This window comes from Denticeps clupeoides, chromosome 5 (genome assembly GCF_900700375.1).
Source record: "Denticeps clupeoides chromosome 5, fDenClu1.1, whole genome shotgun sequence".
Taxonomy (NCBI): domain Eukaryota; kingdom Metazoa; phylum Chordata; class Actinopteri; order Clupeiformes; family Denticipitidae; genus Denticeps; species Denticeps clupeoides.
This window is the reverse complement of record NC_041711.1, coordinates 2689716-2713884: the sequence shown is the minus strand read 5'-3', so window position 1 is coordinate 2713884 and position 24169 is coordinate 2689716. Positions and strand designations below refer to the sequence as shown.

The 24169-nt window shown below is 45.2% G+C and overlaps 1 protein-coding gene across 5 annotated transcripts in view; it reads left to right on the top strand.

Annotated features, from left to right (window-relative positions):
- Positions 1-23976, top strand: part of LOC114790752 (FERM and PDZ domain-containing protein 4-like) — a 56003-nt gene extending 32027 nt beyond the window's left edge. For 3 of the 5 annotated variants that reach the window (XM_028981066.1, XM_028981063.1, XM_028981064.1), the window contains 15 exons: positions 3726-3842; positions 7249-7409; positions 8872-8974; positions 11087-11132; positions 12153-12257; positions 12411-12518; positions 12687-12818; positions 14683-14802; positions 16219-16355; positions 16460-16607; positions 16792-16881; positions 17085-17267; positions 17440-17566; positions 17647-18654; positions 19680-23487. In XM_028981066.1, coding sequence (XP_028836899.1) covers positions 3726-3842; positions 7249-7409; positions 8872-8974; positions 11087-11132; positions 12153-12257; positions 12411-12518; positions 12687-12818; positions 14683-14802; positions 16219-16355; positions 16460-16607; positions 16792-16881; positions 17085-17267; positions 17440-17566; positions 17647-18654; positions 19680-22708 — 5614 coding nt within the window. In that variant the 3' untranslated portion in view covers positions 22709-23487. Of the gene's footprint in view, positions 1-3725; positions 3843-7248; positions 7410-8871; positions 8975-11086; positions 11133-12152; positions 12258-12410; positions 12519-12686; positions 12819-14682; positions 14803-16218; positions 16356-16459; positions 16608-16791; positions 16882-17084; positions 17268-17439; positions 17567-17646; positions 18655-19679; positions 23488-23555 lie in introns of those variants that run through there. The other 2 variants (XR_003749865.1, XM_028981067.1) reach the window with 2 other exon arrangements.
- Positions 23977-24169: the final 193 nt, after the last annotated feature.

The window sequence follows — 24169 nt, the reverse complement described above, 5'->3', positions numbered from 1 at the left end:
ATCGGGTTTCGAACCGGCAACCTTCTGATTACGGGGCCGCTTCCTTAACCGCTAGGCCACCCCTGCCCCACATAGCGCACGGCGATTCAGCTCCACTGCCACGTGTCAGGCCTGCGTGCACCACTCGGAAAGTGCGTTTGCTTCCGCACACACAGTTAATCTGTCGCGTGCGCGTTAACGTCGTGCACGTCCACGCAAGCCGAGCACCGGCCTAGTGTGCGCGTCTCCATGGACGCATGCGAGCGAGCGAGCGAACGCGATTGTGGAATTGGCTCTAAGCGTCGTTGGCGCAGATCCTAATTTCACGCCGCTCCGCTCTTCGGAGCGAAGTCGGACCGCACGGCCCCCCCGAAATCCTTGATTTCATTCGCGCTCGGCGCGTCAGCCACGCCGCCATCGTGCAACCGGCCCTGTTTTTTTTTTTCTTCTTCCTCCCCTGTGAGTGCCATGCAGTGAGGTCGGAAGGACGAGGGTCTGAACAGAGCTGCCGCTGACAACTCTGCCCGCTCCGCGCCGCAGGGCAGCATTGATGTCTGCGCTCTGGGACAGAAACGCGGGAGTGGCGGGAAGGCATTTTACTGAGTGGAAATCAACAGAGCGGCTTTCTTTCAATTAACGCGGTCGATACTTATGAACACAGATCAGGTTTGTCCTTGTGTCCTCTGAAGGACAATGACGGATTCATCCCGTTCGGTGCGTTCAGTCTTATGGACCTCCACAGACCCCTCCACATTGGGAAAGTGGATTCCTCTACAGTTGTGCTTCACACGTCATCTGCAATTTTCTGGCTTTTTGAATCGTCTTTTTTCAAACATCGCAGGAAAATAAATCTAGGCAACTTGCAATAAATTACAATTTCATGTAAAAATACACAGACACAAAACAACTAAGTTGCAAAGGGTTGGTTGGGATTTATGTAAGGAAACACCACCAGATGAAACTGTCTAACTTTGTGGTCAGTATAACATGCATTTTACATGTTTTCTAACTTAAAACGCAGTAATGATTCAAAAGTTAATTACAATTCATAGAATCAAAATATAACTATATGTATTTTACTGCATAGGTTTCTACCAGCACACAACCAGTGGTGGATACTAACGTGTGTATCTGTACTTTACTCAAGTATTTACATTTTTGGAGACTTTTTAATCCGTTTCAATATAAAAAAAAAAAAAACCTTACACTTCTCCCACGACGTCTCAGAAGGATAAGTGCACTAGGAATGTGCGATACCTTTTCGATCCGATACCAGGGTGGTAGTAGCCTAGTGGGTAACACACTCACCTATGAACCAGAAGACCCGGGTTCAAATCCCACTTACTACCATTGTGTCCCTGATCAAGAAACTTAACCCTAAGTTGCTCCAGGGGGGGGGACTGTCCCTGTAGCTACTGATTGTAAGTCTCTCTGGATAAGGGCATCTGATAAATGCTGTAAATGTAAATGTAAGTAAAATTCAGGTTGGTATTGGCGATTCTGATCCGACACTTTAAACAAAAATGAAATGTGATTGGACAGTCCAACTAAAACGCATATGTCCTGTGGTGCCGTGTGATTGGGTGGGCCCAGGGCATCAAATAGGCTGGGGCCGGCCCTTCCTGTGATGTCACTGAGCCACGTTGATGTGTGAGGAGCAGTATTTCTACCGGCATGTTCTACCGTTTACCTTCAGTTGGAATGTGGTACAGAAATAGAAGAGCGAAAATATCAATACCATTGTGCTAGTATAAATCCAATACTGATACCAACGTGGCATTGATAGTATTGATATTTAGGATCAATCCCGAAAGTGCACCAATTGAGTTACAGAGTGCGGCTAGTGACCTGCAGTAATCCAGTTTGGCAGAACATCTATGGCCTTGTTTGAGTGATTGTAGAAATTGTAGAAATGAAGAAGTCAAAGTCAACTTTATTGTCATCTCACCATGTGTCCAGTGAGGTCCATGTGAGGAGTGTGAGGGGTCCTGCACGATGCTGCAGGCTTTGCGGACGCTGCGTTTGTGGAATGTTCCCAGTAATGGGGGAGAGGCAGAGGCCTCCCAGTAATGTTCCTCACGATCCTCTGTAGGCTTCTGTGGTCAGAAGTGTTGCAGGTACCCTAGCAGAGAGTGATGCAGCTGGTCAGGATGCTCTCAACGGTGCTTCTGTAGAACATGCTGAGGATGGGTGGGGGGAAGCCTGGAAAGGACTCTTTAATTTTCAAATGCCCTTTGTGCCTGCCTCAGCCCCGTACGATTTCCTCTTACAAGAATTCACCATCGAATCTAAGGAAACGGGTAGAGGTACAATTTAATTCTGATGGATATTTTTGATGGCTAGTTTTTCAACAAAGTTAGCTAGACAGGTTGGGAAAACGCTGATGCACAAGGCCGTAGCAGGCTAAAGTTATTTGAATTTGATGGCTATGTTGGTGGTTTCATATTATTTTGTAATTTGGTAGGGTACAACAGAAAAATTCGCGTACACACGCATTTTCTATTCAGACGTTGCTCAGAAATTCTGCTTCTATAATATATTATCATAGATAATCATATTTTACTGTATAATGTAACTTTTCCCTACAGAACAGATCATATTCAGCAAGGCAACTGAAGCATTGTATTATGGGATTTGTAGTTTGTGTGTTATCAGCACTTCATATCAGCGGGCCATAATAATTGATCTATACTAAACGATCTCGCTGCCAGGCCGGAATTAATTGTACTGTGTGCTACATCGTGCATTGATTGGCTGTAAAGGTACATGAGACTATCCAAGTATTCCTGCGCAGCCAGATTTACCCTGTTGTGCTAATGGGGGCAGTGGTGGCCTAGCGGTTAAGGAAGCGGCCCCGTAATCAGAAGGTTGTAAAGCACCGTCCCCACACACTGCTCCCCGGGCGCCTGTCATGGTGCCCACTGCTCACTCAGGGTGATGGGTTAAATGCAGAGGACAAATTTCACTGTGTGCACCGTGTGCTGTGCTGCTGTGTATCACATATGACAATCACTTCACTTTATAATGAAATAACTTAAATGAAGGGGGAAAATTATTGTATGTTATGGGATTTTTTGAATTATTGATAGTACAGAGGTTAAAATGATCATACAAATATGATAATTAGCATACGTCTGGCAACACTACGTTTTTCAGCAATAAACATGATAAAAGTGCCAACAATAAAAGTGATAAAAATGTATAAAAGTGATCAATGTGATTTTAACTTTTCATTCTGGAAAATCAAATCTATTATCATGCTCAGTGTGATACAATTGGAGTGGAATTGTGCATATATTATGTGTTCTGCATTAACGGGTCAAAAATAATTATGTTGTATTGTATTTTCAAATGTGTAGACCACATACATCATCTAATCAATTTTGCTTATATTATACAATTCAAGCTGTTATATGATATAATGATCACGCATATTGTGCATACAGTAGATGAAAAACAAAATGTCTATGAGTTCATCAGTTCCCAATACCGGCTCAATATCAGCACTACATTCAGTCCTACAATTTTCACAGGTTCAGCTTCCAAAGACTTAGTTTGTGGCAAAAATATAAAGGTGGTCTGAAGCCGTAGTCCCTGAGAAAGACACTTAACCCTGAGTGTCTCCAGGATCACAGTCCATGTCACTACTGATTGGAAGATACTGGAGTAGAATTTTCCCTTGGGTACTTTTACTCAAGTACTTCATCCACCACTGCAAACAACTAACAGCTTCTCCTCTCTTTCAGCCATAAGAACAAATCATCAGGTTGGCCACCCCCTGCTGCTAGCTGGACGAGCCCACAGGGGACGCTGTACGGCTGGGACACGTCCTCCGTGCGAGACAGCAGAGAGGGATTCGGCAAGTGAGTACCCCCATAATGCACTGGGGCTCTGCAGCTGGTTATGTTTTAAGTGCGATCAGTCCAGGAGCATGATGCTCGAGCTATTTTCAGGTTGGGTTACAATGAACAGAAAGGTCACTGATTGTCATCGTCACAAATTATCATGCACAACAATGAGGATTATTTCAATATTTACATATACAGAATAGATCAAATGCATGAAAAATGTTAAAATCCCTGTTAAAATGGCAATAGAAAATCTGTGGGGTTGCCCTGTTAACCTTTTATATCGACCAGTGGGTAAATATTACCACGTGTGATACTGATAGACTCATACTCAAGAAGATTGAATGCTGCAGTTAAACCAGAAGGTTCTTCAACAAAGTATTCGTTTACCCATTTTCTGCTTTTAAATGAATTATAAAGGTTTCATGTGGCATTATAATGTTTGAATTTAATTTATATATGTGTGTAGACATTTTGTGCTTTACACGTTGTTTGTACGACTTTTACTGTGATCACTTCATGCATCGCTGTGGCGTTATTTCAGTAAACATATGCAATGTTTGAAATATGGCTGTATTAATATGGCTTGAAAGAAAAAATTCAACTGATCCAGTCTGCTGACTCCATTTTATTTCCACACCAACTGATGCAACCATAGATCATAACTCCTCCTCCACAGGCTCAATGTTCTCCTAAATACAAATTTCTTTCTATTCAGCAAAAAAAAAAAGTAAAAGTGGTCATTCAACATTGTTTCCTGTGTTTTACTGATGCCTTTGACATTTCTTGATGTTTTCTCACCTTCACTTAGTGTCTTTTTGATGTGGCTGTTTCAGAAAAGTGATTGTCACTGCAGTAATTAATCAGAGAGTCCCCTTTTCAGCTCTGTTCCTCTGGTGCCTGGAATAGAGATGGCGTCCCAAGATCTGTATTCTGAGGCAGCAGGTAGAGTCAGGAGAGGAGAGGGGAAAAAAGCCGTGTCTGGAATAACACACATATCCATGCAGCACGCAGCTTGTGATTAGAAGTTAGAGAATGGCACATGCTTCTTTACTTTAGAAAAAGATAAATGATAATGAATACATAATTAACGTTGCCAGTGGGGGTCATTTCAATATATATAACAACTGTAAGTGTCTCCAACCTTGACTTTAAAACAGTCCAGGTGCACACACACACACACACACACACACACACAGGGCCCTTATCCCAGATCTGCACTCTGAATTCATTCGAGGAGCAGACGCTCTGCACTGTTTACCAAACACCTTCAGCATCTCAATGACCACAATGTTCTGCTGAAGGCCAGCAGAAATCAAATATCGTGTGTTACCGTGGCTCGGAATACTCAACAAGTCTACAAGAGTCTTCTTCATCTTCTGGCTCGGTGTTGTTCTGGGTTTATTTTGCCATTATCCTGCAGCGGTCAAACTACTCTCTGTCTAAAAGATTCATATTGTACCATGTGGACCGCCATTATGAATCCTCGGATTCATCAGAAATGATGCCACAGTCTCTGGTCAATAATTCATAATTACAAAGGTGCCTGATGTGTGTTTCTACGAGAGTGGGTTTTTAAATGTATAGTTTCAAAACCTGAATGGTCTATTAAGCTCAGCTTTGAACGTGTGTATGGAACAGGTGGAAGATGGCTTGAATTAAATTCATGGTTAAATAAAAAATTATATCATTATAAGGGGTTTGTTATCATATAAAGAAAATTCTGAGGTGCAAATTATACTGATATTGCCTGCTGTAAATGGTTTTATGAAAAACTGGATTATTACAAAACCAGATCATTGTTAATTGAAAGTGGAAACATCACAGGTTCTAGTCCCAGCAATAACGGACATTTACAGAACACGCTCTCTCAGGAAAATGAAGAGCACCCTGAAGGACCCCAGCATCCTGCACTGTCACTTTTTACTTTCCTGCCATCAGGCAAGAGGCTCAGGACAATTCTCACACGCACAACACGATTCAGGAACAGTTTCTACACAAGTTCCATCAGGCTATACAACACATAGTAACTGTGGCTCTCTATGAGCAATAAATCGACTTACGCTTTACAATATGTAACTTACTTAACATTATGCACTGTCACTTAAATTATGCACACGCACTTTATGCAACTTAGCCTTCTGTGATTTATTTATTGCTGCTGCACTTTGTCTTCTATGTATCATATTCTATTCTTACAATGAAGTAAGAATTTCATTGTGCTCTGTACGCCGTACTTTGTACATATGACAGTAAACTTCAACCTCAACCTCATGCAGCCACCTACATTCAACACACTGCACTAAACTGATGTCCCACCAGGGCCGATACTGGGGCCTTTTATGGTATCAGCCAGCAATGTTCTTCTGGGTATTTTATTTTAATGGTGCTTGACACCAGTAACTGTCTGCCCACTGTTGTGTTTTCTGAGTGAGGGAAGGTGGGGAGTTGGTCTTTACTTTGCCTTTACTGCTGGTTCCTGAACAAAAGGCCATTTTAGCAGAGTCAGGCAGCTTTTCTGACTCTGGCTTTGCTGGTCCAGCAGTTTGTTTGAAGACAAGACATCGCAGCTCCACACATCAGTCTAGGACACTGAACAGCGCCCTCATGGGATGTGAAGAATAGTGGCGACTGAGCATCATTCTGTTGGGGCCTGTTGTCATGGCAGCCGGGCCCAGAGAATGGCTGTGGGGTTCAGAGAAGTAAATAGTGATTGATTATGGACCAGGTGAAGAAGATGTGGAAGGGAGAGAACATAGACAACATACAGTCTTGATAAAGACATATCTATCAGAGAGATAGACAGATAGATCAAAGAAAAAGAGATAGAAATTTCTCCATCAGGAAAAAAAATAAATCCGCACATTCTTCATTTTCAATTCCTGGCCATTGAGTATTATCAAGACACACAGGATTATTACTGTGCCTTTGACATAATCTCATTCGTGACAGATTTAGCCTCCACATTGCCCTAACATCTCCTAGACCTGCTGTTCCATGCATGCAATACGGGAAATGGGAAAAGGTGAAATAAAAAACATAATGGGAAGAATGGAAATGAACACAAACAATGGGAAAGATGGAAATGAACGCAATGAAACGGGATTCTTTGCTCATGCTCAGGTTTAATTCTAGGCAAACTCAAGATAATGCATAGTGCAGTGACTCCATGTGCAGTGACTCTGTTTTATAAGCAGGATGCTGGTTCTGATTCGATACGCTGACACTTTATGTGTCTCTCAGTACTTGCAAAAAAACATTAAATTTCCAATTTTTTCAAATTCCTCGCCTTTTTCTGTTAAAATGATTTAATCACTAATCTCATTCAAACGTGCTGATGTGGACCAGATTGGAGTGGATTTGAGTATTCAGCTCTGTGACGTTTCATTTCCTGTCTGTCTGTCCCTGTCTGTGTCTCCAGTCATGTGTCCCAAACCAGTTCCCTTGACGAGGTCCGTTTGGACGGGGGGCAGGTGCAGCTGCCAGCACCACGGCAGATTGAGATGCACCGTGATCCGGTGTTGGGATTCGGCTTTGTGGCCGGCAGTGAGAAGCCCGTGGTGGTCCGATCCGTCACCCCAGGTAAAGAGAACCACGTACCAAGTGAAAGTGAATGGTACCCGCTACCCGCTAGGCCACCCGCTGCCCCATGTAGTAGTTGTACTAGAACATTAGAAGTTGCCTTTATTACTGTTCATTGTGCAACAGTGTGTTTTGGCTACATAATAAATGTACATAATTGCAACACAATCTTTATTGATGCATTGATGTAGCGCTCTCCCACTAATTAGAATAAATATTTAATGCAAGTGGTGATTAGAGGTGCGATCTGCTTTTATACACCACTGCTGATGTGATTTAAAACACACACACACACAAACCAATCTACAGGAAGAACAGACAGGGATCTGGTGAAAGTGAAGTGCTTCCATAGCCGCTAGGCACCCACTGCTTCATGCTGATAGTAGGTGGTAGTACACACACTTCTGGTTCACACACTCGCCTATGAACCAGAAGACCCAGGTTCAAATCCCACTTACTACCATTCTGTCCCTGAGCAAGACACTTAACCCTGAGTGTCTCCAAAGGGGGACTGTCCCTGTAACTACTGATTGTAAGTCGCTCTGGATGAGGGCGTCTGGTAAAAGCTGTAAATGGAAATGTAAATGTGAATTTTACAGTCGTAAAAGGAATCATTAACATCTTCCATGTTCTGTACCAGGAATGATGTGAAAGTGAAGTGATTGTCATTGTGAAACACTGCAGCACAGCATATCTGTGACACAACGAAATGTGTCCTCTGCTTTTAACCATCACCCTTATTGAGCCGTGGGCAGCCGGCAACCTTCGATTACGGGGCCGCTTCCTTAACCGCTAGGCCACCACTGACCCTCCCATTGCACCAGCTGATTGATATGAATTATGGTTGCATCTTAGTGGTCCACGTAGCACGTGAAGTGATAGATGTTCTTGATGCCACTCTGTTCTGTTCCTGCAGAAACTTCTGAGACTGCCATTAGTGTCCGTCTAGCCATGCATGTTATCCTGCTATCTGCCTCCATCAGTGACTGTCATCCATCTTCTCCGTCAGGATTATGCTATCGCCGGCCCGCAGGCTGCTTGGCAAATCATAATTAGAGCGCAACCAATTCCACGCTGGCATCAGGAACAAAACTCAGTTGGCCTGGCTTCCGCTACAGAGATGCAGTCGGAGCGTCTGTCGCTCCTCCTACTGCTCCTCTACCATCTGCCTCTCTCCTGTCAATCTTTCTGCCTTCATCGCCGTCTTTCCCACTCCATCAGACAGACACATGGTGCTCTTCACTCACCAGGTCCACCAGTGCATTTCATTTTACTGACCAATTGCAATCCAACAAGAATATAGAATTAAATACAAATAAAAACCTGGCTTCTTTTAAAAAGACACACAAAGCTGCTTCCAAGTTGAGCAAATGATGAGTTAGGGAGGACATCTGAGGCTAACCACTTAAAATCGTGCCTCGGTATGTCACCTGATGAAGGCTCCTGTTTTTAACGTTTACAGGTGGTCCATCGGAAGGAAAACTCATTCCAGGAGACGAGATCATAATGATTAATGATGAACCGGTGGGCTCTGCGCCCAGAGAGCGGGTCATTGACCTTGTCAGGTACGGACACCATCCACCCATCGTCCATCATGTGCTTCTACAAACATTCCATTAAAGTGGCCGCCAGCCACATGAATGAGGTGAAAGACTGAAGTTCTGCTGCTTTCAATGAGTCGAGTGAAGACTTGTACCCATCTATAGATTCTCGTCTCAGGAACCGCTCCTCTGATGGTGTGAACACTGAACTGAACAAGACAAAGGAGATTAAAGTAGGGCGTTCAATGGATGCAAACCTTTAAAGAATTAATATAATATGGTGGTAGTATGAACCAGGTTCAAATCCCACTTACTACCATTGTGTCCCTGATTTAGACACTTAACCCTGAGGGACTGTCACTCTGGATAAGGGCATCTGGTAAATGCTGTAAATGTAAATGTAATATTTGTCACCTAGGGCTCGCGGTGAAAGGAGGCGCAGAAGCGAGGCTTAAGTAGGACAAAGGGGATTTATTAAACACAACAAAAATGGCACGAGGGCCAAAAGGAAACGGAAAGAGCGAAAGCAAAACCGAAGGCGCGTGGCAATAAAACCAGGACCTGAAACAAACAAAGGTCAGGCTCAGGGTCCACATCAATGTAGCCGCATCTTCCTGTGGCTTCTCCTCGGATCAGGCCGGATTGTGCTCACTGTGATCAATCAGGGCGTCACAATATTTCACAAAGAATTTATTGCAAGTTTTTTTGTGTTTGGGCTCACAATTTCTAACAGAGCACTGCAGGAGACTAGTTGGTTCACTTTTTTTTTTTTTTTTTTCGCGATAACATATTTTATTTTCTTGAGATCTTGAGAAAAATGAAAATTGGTAATGAAAAAAGGAAGTTGTGATCTTGATATGTGATGATGAAAAAAAAAATTCAATTGAATGTTCGTCCTCTACCGACTTCCATTCTATATCTAATATATATACCAACTTCCATTCTATATCTATATATCTAATATTTAAAACTACTATGCAGACAAGTGTCACGAGTGAGGAACAAGTCCACACAGACAAGTGTCCATGTGACGTGATACGTTTAAGGCGTTCATGTAGTAGGTTGGTAGTAGCCTAGTGGGTAAGACACTCGACCATGAGCCAGAAGACCACAGAGGTTCAAACCCCACTTACTACCCTGAGTGTCCCCAGGGGGGACTGTCCCTGTAACTACTGATTGTAATTTACAGTTAAATCCAGCCATCCAGTCTTATTACACACCACGTCGTCCTGGTTTCAGCAGCAGCCTACCTTGGTACTGATGCCTGGTTCTCCGCTAATTGGATGGGGAGCTGACAGTCGGCCAGATCTGTAGTCGGTTCTGGTCTCGCCCTGCTGTCATTTTAACAGGAACGCCTGGGTCGTGATTTATTGAGTTCATTTCTGACCTTTATCCCCCTCTCCCTCTGACGCAGACACAGGAAACACAACCGGGGGGGGATATGAACGGCGTCAGCGGGCGGACTTTTCCTTCCGGTGGCCAATGGTTGTGCTGTAATTACAGAAAGAAAAATAACGAACAAAATGTCAGGCGGGAGAGAGCGGTCTGCTGTTATTACCAGAAACCGGTGACATTTCCACAGACTGAAGTCTGAACACGAGACTGGGATCTCGTTTACCCCGTCGTCTGAGTTTAATGGATTATTATTCCACGAGAGCAGCGGAAATGCTGACGCCAATTAAATGTAGACGAACGTGAGTCAACTGTGTGTTTTCTGCGTTTGAAAAAAATGCAGAAGCGATCAACCTGATTACTCGAGATAGAGATGTACAATTAAATGTCATTTCTGATTTTGTGTTTACTTATTTACCAGCAGACAAACCCTTATTAATAATGAAATCAACCAGTGTGAAATCTTACAGAAGATCTTAATAAGAGAAGAGAAATTAATGAATTAAACAACAATTAAATACAGTTCATAGTTAATAACAGTTAATAGCTGCTGATTATGTGGTAGGTTAGGAGGAATGTGAAATGAATTGTGATAATAATTGTTGAAATCAACTAATTTACGTTTTTCACATGAATTTTTTGGCATCTACATGTTAGAAACTGGTTCATTGAAGCAATGTGAATCAGAGTAGGATAAAAATGGACTGAACCTACGTCTAATCTATTTTCTTTCTCCCAAACAAGAAACTGCAAAGAGTCCATCCTGCTGACAGTGGTCCAGCCCTACCCCGTGAGTAAAGTCTTGGTGTCTTTCTCAGAGTGGGCCTGTGCTAATGACCGATTTCATTAACATTCATTTGCAGCTGCTCGGGCCGCCTGTGGGACTCGGTGTCAGCTAATGTCACCAACTGCCAGAGAGGCTCATGCAGCGCGAGTGCTCAAAGCAAAACCCCGAATACACAAGGACACTAAAGATCCCCAAGTCACGAATGTCTTGTGGGGGTTACAGCTCAAACTCAAGATGTTGGCATAAATAGAAAATGCAGTCGAGCTCAACTGAAGACTCGGCTTATTTCCCCATGGCTAAATGAGACCACATGAATGGGACTTCGGGACTAATGTCACTTCATTTATTTCTTCTGGATTTCAGATAGAAACAAGAAGTGGCTGCTTGACAGTTATTTGTATGTTTTTTGTTGATGTGTAATTATTTCTGACAACCAGAAGATGAATTTAACAATGTTTTTATTAACAAACATTAATTATACGTAAAAAATAATTTAAATCCAGCAAATGTGACCATGCCCACTACCAACACCAACATGCAGGTTATCAATACTTTAATTCCAGCAAATGTGACCACGCCCACTACCAACACCAACATGCAGGTTATCAGGCGCTTTAATTCCAGCAAATGTGACCACGCCCACTACCAACACCAACATGCAGGTTATCAGGCACTTTAATTACAGCAAACGTGACCACGCCCACTACCAACACCAACATGCAGGTTATCAGGCGCTTTAATTCCAGCAAATGTGACCACGCCCACTACCAACACCAACATGCAGGTTATCAGGAACTTTAATTCCAGCAAATGTGACCACGCCCACTACCAACACCAACATGCAGATTATCAGGCTCTTTAATTCCACCAAATGTGACCACGCCCACTACCAACACCAACATGAAGGTTATCAACACTTTAATTTGAAGTTAACTTGTACTATAAATTAGTATTACATGTATTTCGTTTGTGTAACAGGTTCATGACATTATTTGGCTTAGATAGTCTGTTGTCTGTCCACAGTCTCCAAAATCAGCGTTCATCAGCGCAGCCAAAAAAGCCAAATTGAAATCAAATCCAGTAAAGGTTCGCTTTGCAGAGGAAGTGATCATCAATGGACAGGTCCCCGTAAGTTCCACTGCTGCCATGGTGATGCCAGGCTTATTCAGTTTTTTTAATGTTATAAATATACAAGGAGTGTTTCCTGCTGGTTTTACATATTTGTAAAATGATGTAACTTTGAGCATTTATGAGCATTTTCTGAATTTGTGCTTCCTTCAGGATACTGTGAAGGACAACTCCCTCCTATTCATGCCCAACGTGCTGAAGGTTTATTTGGAGAACGGCCAGACCAAGTCTTTTCGCTTTGACAGCACCACTTCCATCAAGGTGAGGTTCCACAGTCCAGTAGAAAAGGATTAAAAATTTCAAATCAATGTGACACTTCTGCAGTTCAATACGATGAGAAGCAACAGTAAGCCTGCTTTAACAGCTGTCTCTTCTGAAAGGTGTCGTAGGAACCAGTGATTCCAAATGTACCCTTTTCTTCCTGACCAGGATGTGATCATGACTCTGCAGGAGAAGTTGTCCATCAAAAGCATTGAGCACTTCTCCCTGATGCTGGAGCAGAGGGGCGAGGGTTGCAGCAGCAAGCTGCTCCTTCTGCATGAGCAGGAGATGCTCTCCCAGGTGAGAGGAAGAGGAGAACAAGTTCCAGATCTGAGAACCTGAGCCTTGTAGTTATGATCTAAAAGGACTACGATGCAACATGTGGAATGGGGCCTGATTACTAATAAATATGAAGGTTGTGGAGAGGATGCTGGGTTTGCTAACTATGCTTGATTAAGCAGATTTTAAGAAATAAGTGACAGATCAGATATTGTATAATGTCTCAGACATGGGGACGTTTCCGTTCTATTTTAGGGGACTTGTCTAGACTCAGACTTTTGCTTTGGACGTGCTTGTGGGAGCCCTAATGATACAAATACAAAACTTATTAAACAGTCCATTCATTATTTGGCGAAAAACGCTTTGTGATTGTTGTAAACTAAAAGGCCTGAATTTGCGGCACTGTTAGAGGAGTCCAGTGAATGTTGGAATAGCTGCAGCAGCCATTATAAGCAAACGGGACAATAATTTATCCCCACTTTCGTTGCGGTGATTCAAAAGTGCACAAGGTAAATAATTTGGATTGGCTGAATTCAATTTGACCTATTATATACTAAATCCACAAGAAATATTAATCCGACTCCAAAAGAAAAACACAAATGCTGGATGGGATTAGAGGCATGACCAGCAAGAACATCAGAAATAGGGCGGTAGTAGCCTAGTGGGTAACACACTCGCTTGTGAACCAGAAGACCCAGGTTCAAATCTCACTTACTACCATTGTGTCCCTGAGCAAGACACTTGACCCTGAGTGTCTCCAGGGGGGACGGTCTCTGTAACTACTGATTGTAAGTCACTCTGGATAAGGGTGTCTGATAAATGCGCTAAATGAAAATGTAAATCAGATTGGGGGGTTTAATGCCACAACCTTGTGAAATGGTGAGGGTTTTTTCTAATACACGTAGCAGACGTGGAGACAGCAAACGACAACTGGGAGTGAGAGAGACTTCCTAATTACACACTTTACGAAAGACTCCTGTGGGTTATCAGGAAAGACACGCATAGTGAGTTGGTGCCACCTGGCGGGATGGGAACACCATGGCATCACAGCTGAGGGTGAATTCTAAAATCATTCTGAAACTTCGATCTGGTAGTGGGTCTGACATCGTTTTTAAGTATTTAATTGAAAATGGCCTTCGGTAAAGTTCAGAACAGTAAATGTTTAGATGCCAGTCCTACATTGTGTTGGCCTGGGGGAGGGGTTTTCCAAAACCGGATTTCTTGGTTAGCCAAGCTTGAAGTGAGAAGGCTTTCTTACCTTAACGGACAATGGCTGATATCTGGCTGATATTTGGGTGGGTGTGGTGTTTGTGTGGGTGGAGCTGCTCACATGGCAGGATTGTCCTAACAAGCCCTCCTGGATGTGGAATTGGGGGCCGAATGTGAACAAGTATGTTGAATAAAAAGAAGAAATGAAACACTCTGAGGCTGTGCCTCGAGGTACACCTCCGACACAGGGGCGCTTCAGTCTCTGTGAAGATCAGACACCTGCTCGGTATTCAGCGGGTGGCGCTGCCCCTGCACATCGTTTATCAGGCCCCGTGTCACCGCGGCGATGGCTCCCTATATTGAAATAAATGTGCGAGCGGTCACAGGAGCTCGGAACTGTAATTATTCGTCCGTCAGCTTACAGAAACGCGCACTATGCGTGCATAAAGGACACGGTTTCATCAGTCAGAATAATATTTGCTCGGCAAGTGAGGATGCTGCGCATTTGTTTTAGGGGAAGGCGTAGTTGGAGGACAGCTATAAGAAATGCTGCGGTTAGTGTTTTTGGCTCGTGAGTTCCAAGTCCCTGTCATGTTGTAAATTGAAGAATGACCCCAACGCTCGGCACAAGAGTGTAATGAAGCCTCCCCTCCCCAACCCCACGTTCCGTTGCCAGGTTACTCAGAGGCCTGGCTCGCACAAGATGAAATGCTTCTTCCGAATCAGCTTCGTTCCAAAGGATCCGGTGGACCTCCTCCGGAGAGATGCTGTCGCGTTTGAGTACCTCTACGTCCAGGTGAGTTCTACTTGAACTATGAATGAAGTTCAAAGACCCAGCGGAGGACAGCTGTGTTTTTTTTTTTTACTTTTTATTAATTTATTTGAATTTTCGCTTAAACAGAACTGGAAGAAAAACAAATAGGAAAATGAAAGAAAGAAAAAAGAAAAAGAAAACTTGCTTTCATTTACAAATGACACACAGACAACTATTTAAAATGGAGAAAGGGAGCTGCCACTATCATAATCTCTTTTGGATTTGGATCTTCTTCTTATGAGGATACCGTTTAGACCATAACTTGGCACTACTGTAGACCCGAGAAAGTAAGTCAACTTTCCCATCGAGTGTATTTCCTCGATAATGTCCTGCCACTGATCCTGGCTTTGAGCGTTGCATTTCATGGGTGGTAGAAGCCTCAAATTCAACTTCAAATTCAAATTTTATTTGTCACATACATAGTCATACATGGTATGATATGCTTTTTGCGACTCCTACAGACCACAGTATTGCAAATGATGCAAGTAAACAATGAACCAATATGCAAATATTGCAAACATAACCAAACATTACACTTTTACGTCTTTAACATAAAATATGTGTAACTGGCCTAGTGGGTAACACACTCGCCTATGAACCAGAAGACCCAGGTTCAAATCCCGCTTACTACCATTGTGTCCCTGAGCAAGACACTTAACCCTGAGTGTCTCCAGGGGGGGACTGTCCCTGTAACTACTGATTGTAAGTCGCTCTGGATAAGTGCGTCAGATAACTGCTGTAAATGTAAATGTTAATTTCAACCAGTTCCATTTTACATGCAACGGTCATTGTTTTGAGTTGATATTTGTCCTAGACTTGAGAGATTGATCCATCTGTCACAGCAGCCTACCGCAGGATGTTTTTAAGACAGTGGGTCTGATGTCAAGGCACGTGTCTGAGAAATCCAGCGGGAAAGTGAAATGTCATAAATGACCAAACTGCAGTCTGTGGATTAAAACTGATGTTGTATGGAGCACAACCATTAATATCTGAATTTAATCTGTATCGTTTGCAACAGTGGAAGTGGAAAATAGAACTACATTTCCTATTGGCCTTTAATAATTCATTTTTTTAATAACGGTGACCTTGGATTCCGTGGATTCATCTATGTTCTCGCCCAACAAGTGGTAGGATTCTCGCTGCCTGAATGCAGTGTGTTTGGAACAGCAGGTACTAAAACGCTGGCAGCGCTGCGATTCAGCATTCCGGGCGATGCTGCAATACGGTTTATTTCGTTTCATGGGCCCACATAAAACCTTTTTACAGGGACCGGATAAAACCGTCTTAAGCATTACATTAGCATTATTAATGTGGCAGAAGAGTGGCCGCCGGCCCTGGAAGGGACGTGTTTACAGTGCTTGTTTATGGCCCGGTGACCCCTTGTCTCCTGCCGGTCAGAGCTGTAATGACGTGGTGCTGGAGCGCTTTGGCTCGGAGCTGAAGTACGACGTGGCTCTGCGACTGGCCGCTCTGCAGATGTACATCCTCACCATGATGACGCGGCAGACGCAGAAGGTCTCGCTCAAGTACATCCAGTGAGTTCTCCCACAAGTTCGCACAGGAACGCTCTCAGGCGCACAGTCCTGCATTTCCGAAAGGGATTTGGTGAAAACTGATTACGGCGCCTGTCTCCCAACAGAAAAGAGTGGGGTCTAGCGCTCTTCTTGCCGCCGTCGGTGCTCTCCAGTATGAAGGAGAAGAACATAAAGAAAGCCCTCACGCACATCCTGAAGACGAACCAGAATCTAGTGCCTCCTGGGAAGAAGGTGGGTGCTGGTTCATGGTCGGTAAGCATCCTCTACTGGCATAACGAAGAATTGCCTTCAGATGGACACGAATGTTGAGGAAACGTTTTTGTTAGGTCTTGACGTTAACCCTGGTCTGAGAGAACTACCAGCTTAATTACAATTGTGAGAGCTGAAAAAAAATAATTCTATATTTTAATGTTTTGTTTAATGCTCATTTCCCCAGCTGACCGTTTTGCAAGCTAAGGTGCACTACTTGAAATATCTCAGCGAGTTGCGGCTGTATGGAGGAAGGGTATTTAAATCGATTTTACTGGTAAGCCAAAAATCCACTTTATTTTTGTATATTAAAATGACATGGAAACACATGTCCAGACATAGTTAGTGATGTTAGTGACTTTGATAAGAATTCCAATGGAATGTGGTGTTCACTAACCAGCAATGAAGCAGTCAAGTTCAGGGTAGTTGAGTTGAGTAGTTGAAACGCCGCCCTCTCTCCGATCTCCAACACACAAAAAGCAAGGTGAAAAGCAGACAGAAGTTACCTTGCTGGTCGGACCGCGGTACGGCATCAGCCACGTCATCAACACCAAGACCAACCTTGTGGCCCTGTTGGCGGACTTCAGCCACGTGAACCGCATCGAGATCCTCACTGAAGATGAGACCAATGTCAGGGTGGAGCTGCACGTACTGGACGTCAAGGTGAAAGTGACGGAAACTCTGATGAGCGTATTCACCACTGCAAAGATCATATTAACTAACTATTGTTACTATAATGCATTACATAATTTAAATGCATATACATACATGAATGCTGGTTTTTGTCCACCGCCATTTCAAATCATTTTGTCTACCTGCTTTGATTTACTCACAGCCCATCACTTTACTGATGGAGTCATGTGACTCTATGAACCTGGCCTGCCTGACTGCGGGTTACTACCGGCTTCTGGTGGACTCCCGACGCTCCATTTTCAACATGGCCCACAGCAACAGCACAGACAGTGAGTGAGAACAGGACAGAACCACGGTCATGTTTTTTAACATTTGTATGATCACTGAATGCTTTTCCTATCTCTTTGAGGCCAAGACCGAGGGCTGGAATGGCCATACAGCATTTCTTTCAGTTACTGTGAGGATCTTGGTACCCAGGCATCTCCAAGGGACTCTGAATACCCAGAGAGCCAACCCGCGGAGAACAACCACAGTCCCTCGTTTCAAACCAAAATGCCCCGACCTCCACCCCCCCTGCCAAGTGGAGATATGGCAGAGGGAGGGAGGAGAAGCCCATTGCCCCCGCCTCTACCTCCTGCCAGACACAGGCCTCAGGACTCTCCCCGAAGTGCAAAGGTGTCTTTCATTTTCGGGGACCCGCCTTTGGACACTGTGAACCCCCAGAATCTTGGGTACCAACGACTCATGGACGAGAGTCCAGAGGTGCTGGACGAACGTCACCCTCCTTTCCTGAACAGCAGTGTCTCCGGTGACTTCCGCATGGTGGATGGAATGCCATTCCTCTATGGCAGTGCCCTGCCGCCGGTGGTCTACAGTAACATTGGCGAGGCAAAGATCTTTGGCGCCACCGATGGGAACATCGAAGAGCCACTCTTGCGGGACCTCTGCTACACTGAGACTACAGACGATGCAGAGGACGAGGACGACGCCAGCTGTGAGGAGGATTCCACCACAGCTGCCGGAGAAGAAGGAGCAGTTCCAGCGGCCAAACCGACCTTCATTTCACTCTCGGGCTCCAGTGATGACATTATCGACCTGACGTCTCTGCCGCCTCCCGAAGGCGACGACGATGAAGAGAATGATGCTCTGCTGAGGACACTTAACATGGCCATCGCTGCTCCGCCACCGGGCTTCAGGGACAGCTCTGATGAGGAGAGCGGGGAGGCCAAGGGCCCTCCACAGGGCTCCTGCAATGACGATGACGCCATACCTGTGTCTTTAATCGATGCCGTCCCCATTCAGGCAGAGAGCAGTCCAGGGAGGAACCTGGACCATGCAGTGGTGACAACACTGCGGGCGCTCGAAGCTTTATCCGTGTCTGAGGAGCCTTCCCAACCACAGGCCAACAACAGCGCAGGTCATTAAAAACCGACCTTCATGGAACGTGTTTAAACCATTTTTTCAGTTAAATTACTTACTTCTCACTGCAGCACATTTTGGAAAAACAGCACTGGGGATGATACAATGCCGCATCTAAATCTATATTCAGTGGTTTGTACTCTACCCAAATCCTGTTATTCTGTAGCCACTTGGTTCGACCTAATGTAAATCTACCTGTTTAATATACAGGGTGGGCCATTTATATGGATACACCTTAATAATATGGGAATGGTTGGTGATATTAACGTCCTGTTTGTGGCACATTAGTATACGCGAGGGGGTGAACTTTTCAAGATGGGTGGTGACCATAGTGGCCATTTTGAAGTTGGCCATCTTGGATCAAGTTTTTGTTTTTTCAGTAGGAAGAGGGTCATGTGACACATCAAATTTATTGGTAAATTCACAAGAAAAACAAAAAATGGTTTTAGTTAGTTTTAACGTAACTTTATTCTTTCATGAGTTATTTACAAGTTTCTGACATCTGACATTTACAAGTTTCAATGTCATCAACCATTCCCATTTTATTAAGGTGTATGGCCCACCCTGTACTTTGGGGCAGTGGTGGTTAAGGAAGCAGTCCCGTAATCAGAAGGTTGCCTGTTTGAATTTTGATCCACCAAGGTCCCACTGAGCAAATCACTGTTCCCACACACTGCTCCCCAGGCGCCTGTCTTGGCTTCCCACTGTTCACCAAGGGTGATGGTTAAATACAGAGGACACATTTCGTTGTGTCACCGTGTGCTGTGCTGCAGTGTTTCACAATGTCAATGTCAATCACTTCACTTTATGTAATCAGGCTTTTTCTAAAGTGGAATTTTTTTATTTTACTTTTGTCCACCACTGGTACAAACACTTAACTGAAGAATACATTTTTAATGCACCCTTCTAGGTTACGTAGCTGCTCGTAGTATTAGCATAGACCAGGATGTTAATAGTCCCTTCGACAATGGTAGCTTCTGAACGTTCCCAATAAGGATATTGTTTTGTATGTCTCCTTTCCAGGAAACGGCATGTCCCGGGCCTTCAGTCCTGAGTCCTCGTCCGATTCAGGGAATGAGACAAACTCTTCGGAGATGACTGAGAGCTCTGAGCAGGCCGCAGCCCACAAGCTTTGCGATGGTTCCATGCGCCTCCTGGTGGCCACCACTGAGGGGTACCAGCCACTTCTGGAGGAGAAGACCGAATTCCCTGTCTCGCCCAGTTCACGAGTAGCGAGTGAAAAGGTATCTGAGGCAGTGGACGGCAAGTCCCTACCAGATTTCATTGCCAAAGGACATAGCACCACTTTGCTGAACTCGTGCAGTAGCAAACGCTCCAATGCAAGCACCAGTGGAGGCAAAAGACACAAGAAAGCTGCGTGTGACCCAAGCATGGTGAAGTTCAATACTTTCAGCGCTAGAGACAACAACAGGAGGGGACAGTTTAACGACAATCGAACCTCATTTTGTGAGAGAACCCAAGGAGGGCCTGAGGATGGCGTGCTGGAGAATCGACGTCCACGCACCCCTCAACCGGACCGACCCGAGTCAACGGAGGTCGGAGCAGGGGCTGGGACAGAAAGCATGCGTGCTATGGGGCAAGAAGAGCCCCACCGTCTTCCTTTCACATCCCCATCCAGAAAAGCAAAGGATGCTGGGCAGGCAGACCTTTCTGCAGATGAGCAGCAGCCAGTGCAACCTCAGGTGAGGCCAGGCGTGGCACGTCTGTGCGAGTATCACCTGGCCAAGCGAATTTCCTCCCTGCAGAGCGAGGCTCAGCACTCCTTGCAGGGTTCCCAGTGCTCTTCTTTCGATGCCGGCTGCAGCACAGGGAGCAGTGCCTGCCCAACGCCCAGCGATTCGCCCCTGTGTGGTCCAGGTGGCAGTCACCCTCTCTCCGACTCATCATCCTCGCTCGTGCAGTGCATCCAGGGCCAAATCCCACCGAACCTCCACCCACATGCTGACCCGGCCCTGCTGCGCAAGATGCTGCCCAACATTCACCCCCCTCTCGGGTCCGACCAGTCCCTCAGCGGCTCACGGGAGGGCAACTTGCGGAGCTCCAAGATCAAAGAAACCACAGGTACCGCTCATAGGAGTAACCTTTTGAGTGATCTGCATGCAAAGCCGGGCTGTGTTAGGAGTCTGAACCCGAAGGAGGGCAGTGAAGCCTATAGGCAACTTTTAAACTACCTAACGGTGAGCCAGATGCACCAGGGTGGCAAGCTGCAGGGGGGAGGCAGGAGGCACTGGGTGAACAACCAGCTGCTGCTAGACCTGGTTAGGAGTAAGGGAAACGCCGCCGCCCGATGTCCCTGCATGCCACCCCCACCCTCACCTCTCCTGAGCCCAAATCTAGCGCACCCCAGTGCGGGCTCTGGTCCTCAGACCTACCACTCGGCCACGCTGCCCGCTAAACTGAAGAGGAGTCCTGACTTGCATGCTCAGAGACCCGTCAGCACCGTGAACGTGAGGCCCGCTAGCTCTCGCGAGCGGAGGAACTCTTTTTCTGGCCTGGAGGGTGAGCTGGAACGAGGCATGAACCCCCAACACTTCCTGTCTTTGACTAAGAGGGATGGGGCCCGTGAGAGTGTGCCTTGCAGAACAGCTTCCTCCAGGTCTTTTGGGGGCTTAACCCAAGATGACTGGCTCAAGTCTGACTGGAGGACAAAGCATGCCGTCCGACAGACGCCTAACGATTCTCTCTGTTTCTCTGCCGCCCCCAGTGTAGCTCACACAGAGCAGCTTGGGATGCCATCGTCTGGAGGGGACGACCAGGCTTTGGTTTATCCCTGGCCAGCCAAAGCTTCACCACTGCCCATGTCTCCTACTTCACCTCTTCTTCCCCCACCTCTTCTTCCTGCACCAAACGTGACACTGTGCACCAGCCCCACCATGCCAAAACCACACTCGCCCACCCCGACTAGACACAACCATGTCCAGGTGTCAGCACCCGTGCAACGCCAAGGCGATGCACCATGTACAAGTAGCCTCCGTAGGGGTCGCGAGCTCAGGAGGAGCTCCAGTAGCATTGCCGCCGTGGGCTCAGAGAGCAAAGAGGCTGCCTTTGACAAATCCAGGGATCCCTCCATGACCAGATGTTCACAGGCGAATCCACAGTTCACCGATCCCAAGCTGCAGCAGAGGCGGTCCACCAGGAAGAGGCTGTCCAAGAGCTACTCGCAGGGTTCCATGGCCTCACGGTCAACCTGCTGGTCCACGGGCAGGAGGGATTGCAGGAGTTCTTCTCTGATGCTCCCGGTGCAGAAGGATGCCAAGCAGATGAGATCTTCACAAAAGCTGGACACCAGTCCATGGAGGTGCCATGGCCCATTCAGTTACTGCTTCTTCAAGAGGAAGAGTCAGACAGAGGAAGATGATGCTGATGGTGAGGCGTTTGGGAGGTTCAGAGGTGACTTGGAGGAAGCTGGAACCTCCCAGTACAATGCTAACCCGGTGCTGGACAGCACAGGGGAGCAGTTGTATGGTGAGGTGCTGAATAACATGAGCTTCAGCGACCGTCTTTCTCGCATCAACGCCCTGAAAGACCGCATGTACTCCTTCCCCGCTGGGTTCTCCAACGTCCGCCGGGATGCAAGCGAGCTCATCGCCCTGGTCCGCTCCAGCGTAGGAAGAGGTGACCGCGGGGTCCCGACACTGCAGTCCCAGGATCTCTACCAATACAAACAGCTGCTGGCCATCGAGTCCAAGGAACTGGGCCGGGCGTGCCGAAGGATATCCCAGGCCCACGGAAGCCCCGAGGAGATGCTGCTGGCCGTCACCTGCAGCTTCCAGGTGCTGTGCTGCCTGTCGGAGGCGTGCATGTGTCTGGTGCGCGGGCTGGGCGCGTCGGCGGCCCAGCAGCAACGCGAGGTGGTGGCGAAGATCGACGAGGTGGTGATGAACTACATCTGCCTGCTGAGAGCGGCGGAAGCAGCCTCGGGTAGCGCCCCTGGAGACCACAGCGTGAAAGCGCTGGCCCGCCACTCTAGCACCATGTCGGCTGTGGCGAACGCCCTGACCCGGTCGCTAAAGACGCTGTTCAACAAATAGCCACACGATGGCGCCGTTCAGTCGAACTACAGCCAAGCCATACACGGACATAAGGGAATATGATGCCCATGAACAGAATTTATGTATGTATTTGATTGGCTTTAAATACTGTTACTCAGTGCATATTTATTTTCTATATAAAGATGTACATAAATACAGTATATATACCACATATATATAAATATATAAAAATCTAATGCTTTTAATTAGCAACATGGAAGATTAATCCACTTTATTTAACCATAATATCTTAAGTGTGAACGGAGAAGGGCAAGGGACATCTCTTTATTTGCTAGAGATTTGTTTAAGAGTTATTTTAATTAAATCAGTCTTTTTAACAAAAAGGTTGCATTCATATAGATTTATATTATTTAAAGTATAGGAGTTATTGAATTAATTTGATTAAACATTGTGTGATTACTATTACAATCTAATGGTATTTTAATTTAATAATATAAAACATAACATATTTTAATAATTAACATAATTTGTCATGTGTTTATTTTCTTTTTATAACATGAAATGAGTTTTACCCGCCATCAGGAAAGCCTTCATTTAATTTGCAGGTCTCACGTTTAATCACAGTTACAGTGCTCAGATGTAATAAAGTATGTATAGAAATACTGCGTAACCCTGCTTGTCTGGGTGTTGAATTATACAATGAGTTTTGGATTGTAAGAGGTTTTAGCAATTCCCACGTGAAAACCATAAGCAGAAAATATCAACTCTTCATCAAATGGCTTTGTTGCAAAATCAGGAAATAAACCCTCTCACTGTCAGAAGACCATGAGAAAGGGTCCTACTTTATCTCTGTTATGTCTGCCCATTCTGCTCTCTGTCCTGATAGAGGCTGGGAGGTGTCCGGGATTCTTGGACATGGAATAAACAAGGCGATCCGACCCCTCAGTCCACCAACACGGTCATCGAGCTCCACTCTCCAGTGAAAAATCAGCTTTTAAGGTCACACTCCAGGGTGGAACGTCTGATATGAACAATATTCGTTCAGCTGAACTGTCATACATTAAAACAACCCTTCAACTATGCATTTATATTTTACATTCACATTACATTTACAGCTTTTATCAGACGCCCTTATCCAGAGCGACTTACAATCAGTAGTTACAGTGCCAGTACAGAAATTGCATTTTCATTCAATTTAGCTGGACATGGCATATGATTGCAGTTTCAGGTACTCTTCACTTACTGAAGATCTCTCCCAGTTCCTGACTGGGTAAATAAAGGCTTGTAAATTAGTTTAGTTTGTTAGTAGTTCGACCCAAATCCATAATGCCCTGTGCAAGTGTGATTTTATGTGCAACAGGATATAAACTCTATCATAAACAACAGTCTGTTGATTTACATGTATTCGGGGTTTGATTCATACATAGTGTTGATATACAATGACACACAACATCCTAATTATAAAAGTTATGATTGTGCAAATTAGTCATGTAGTCAGAC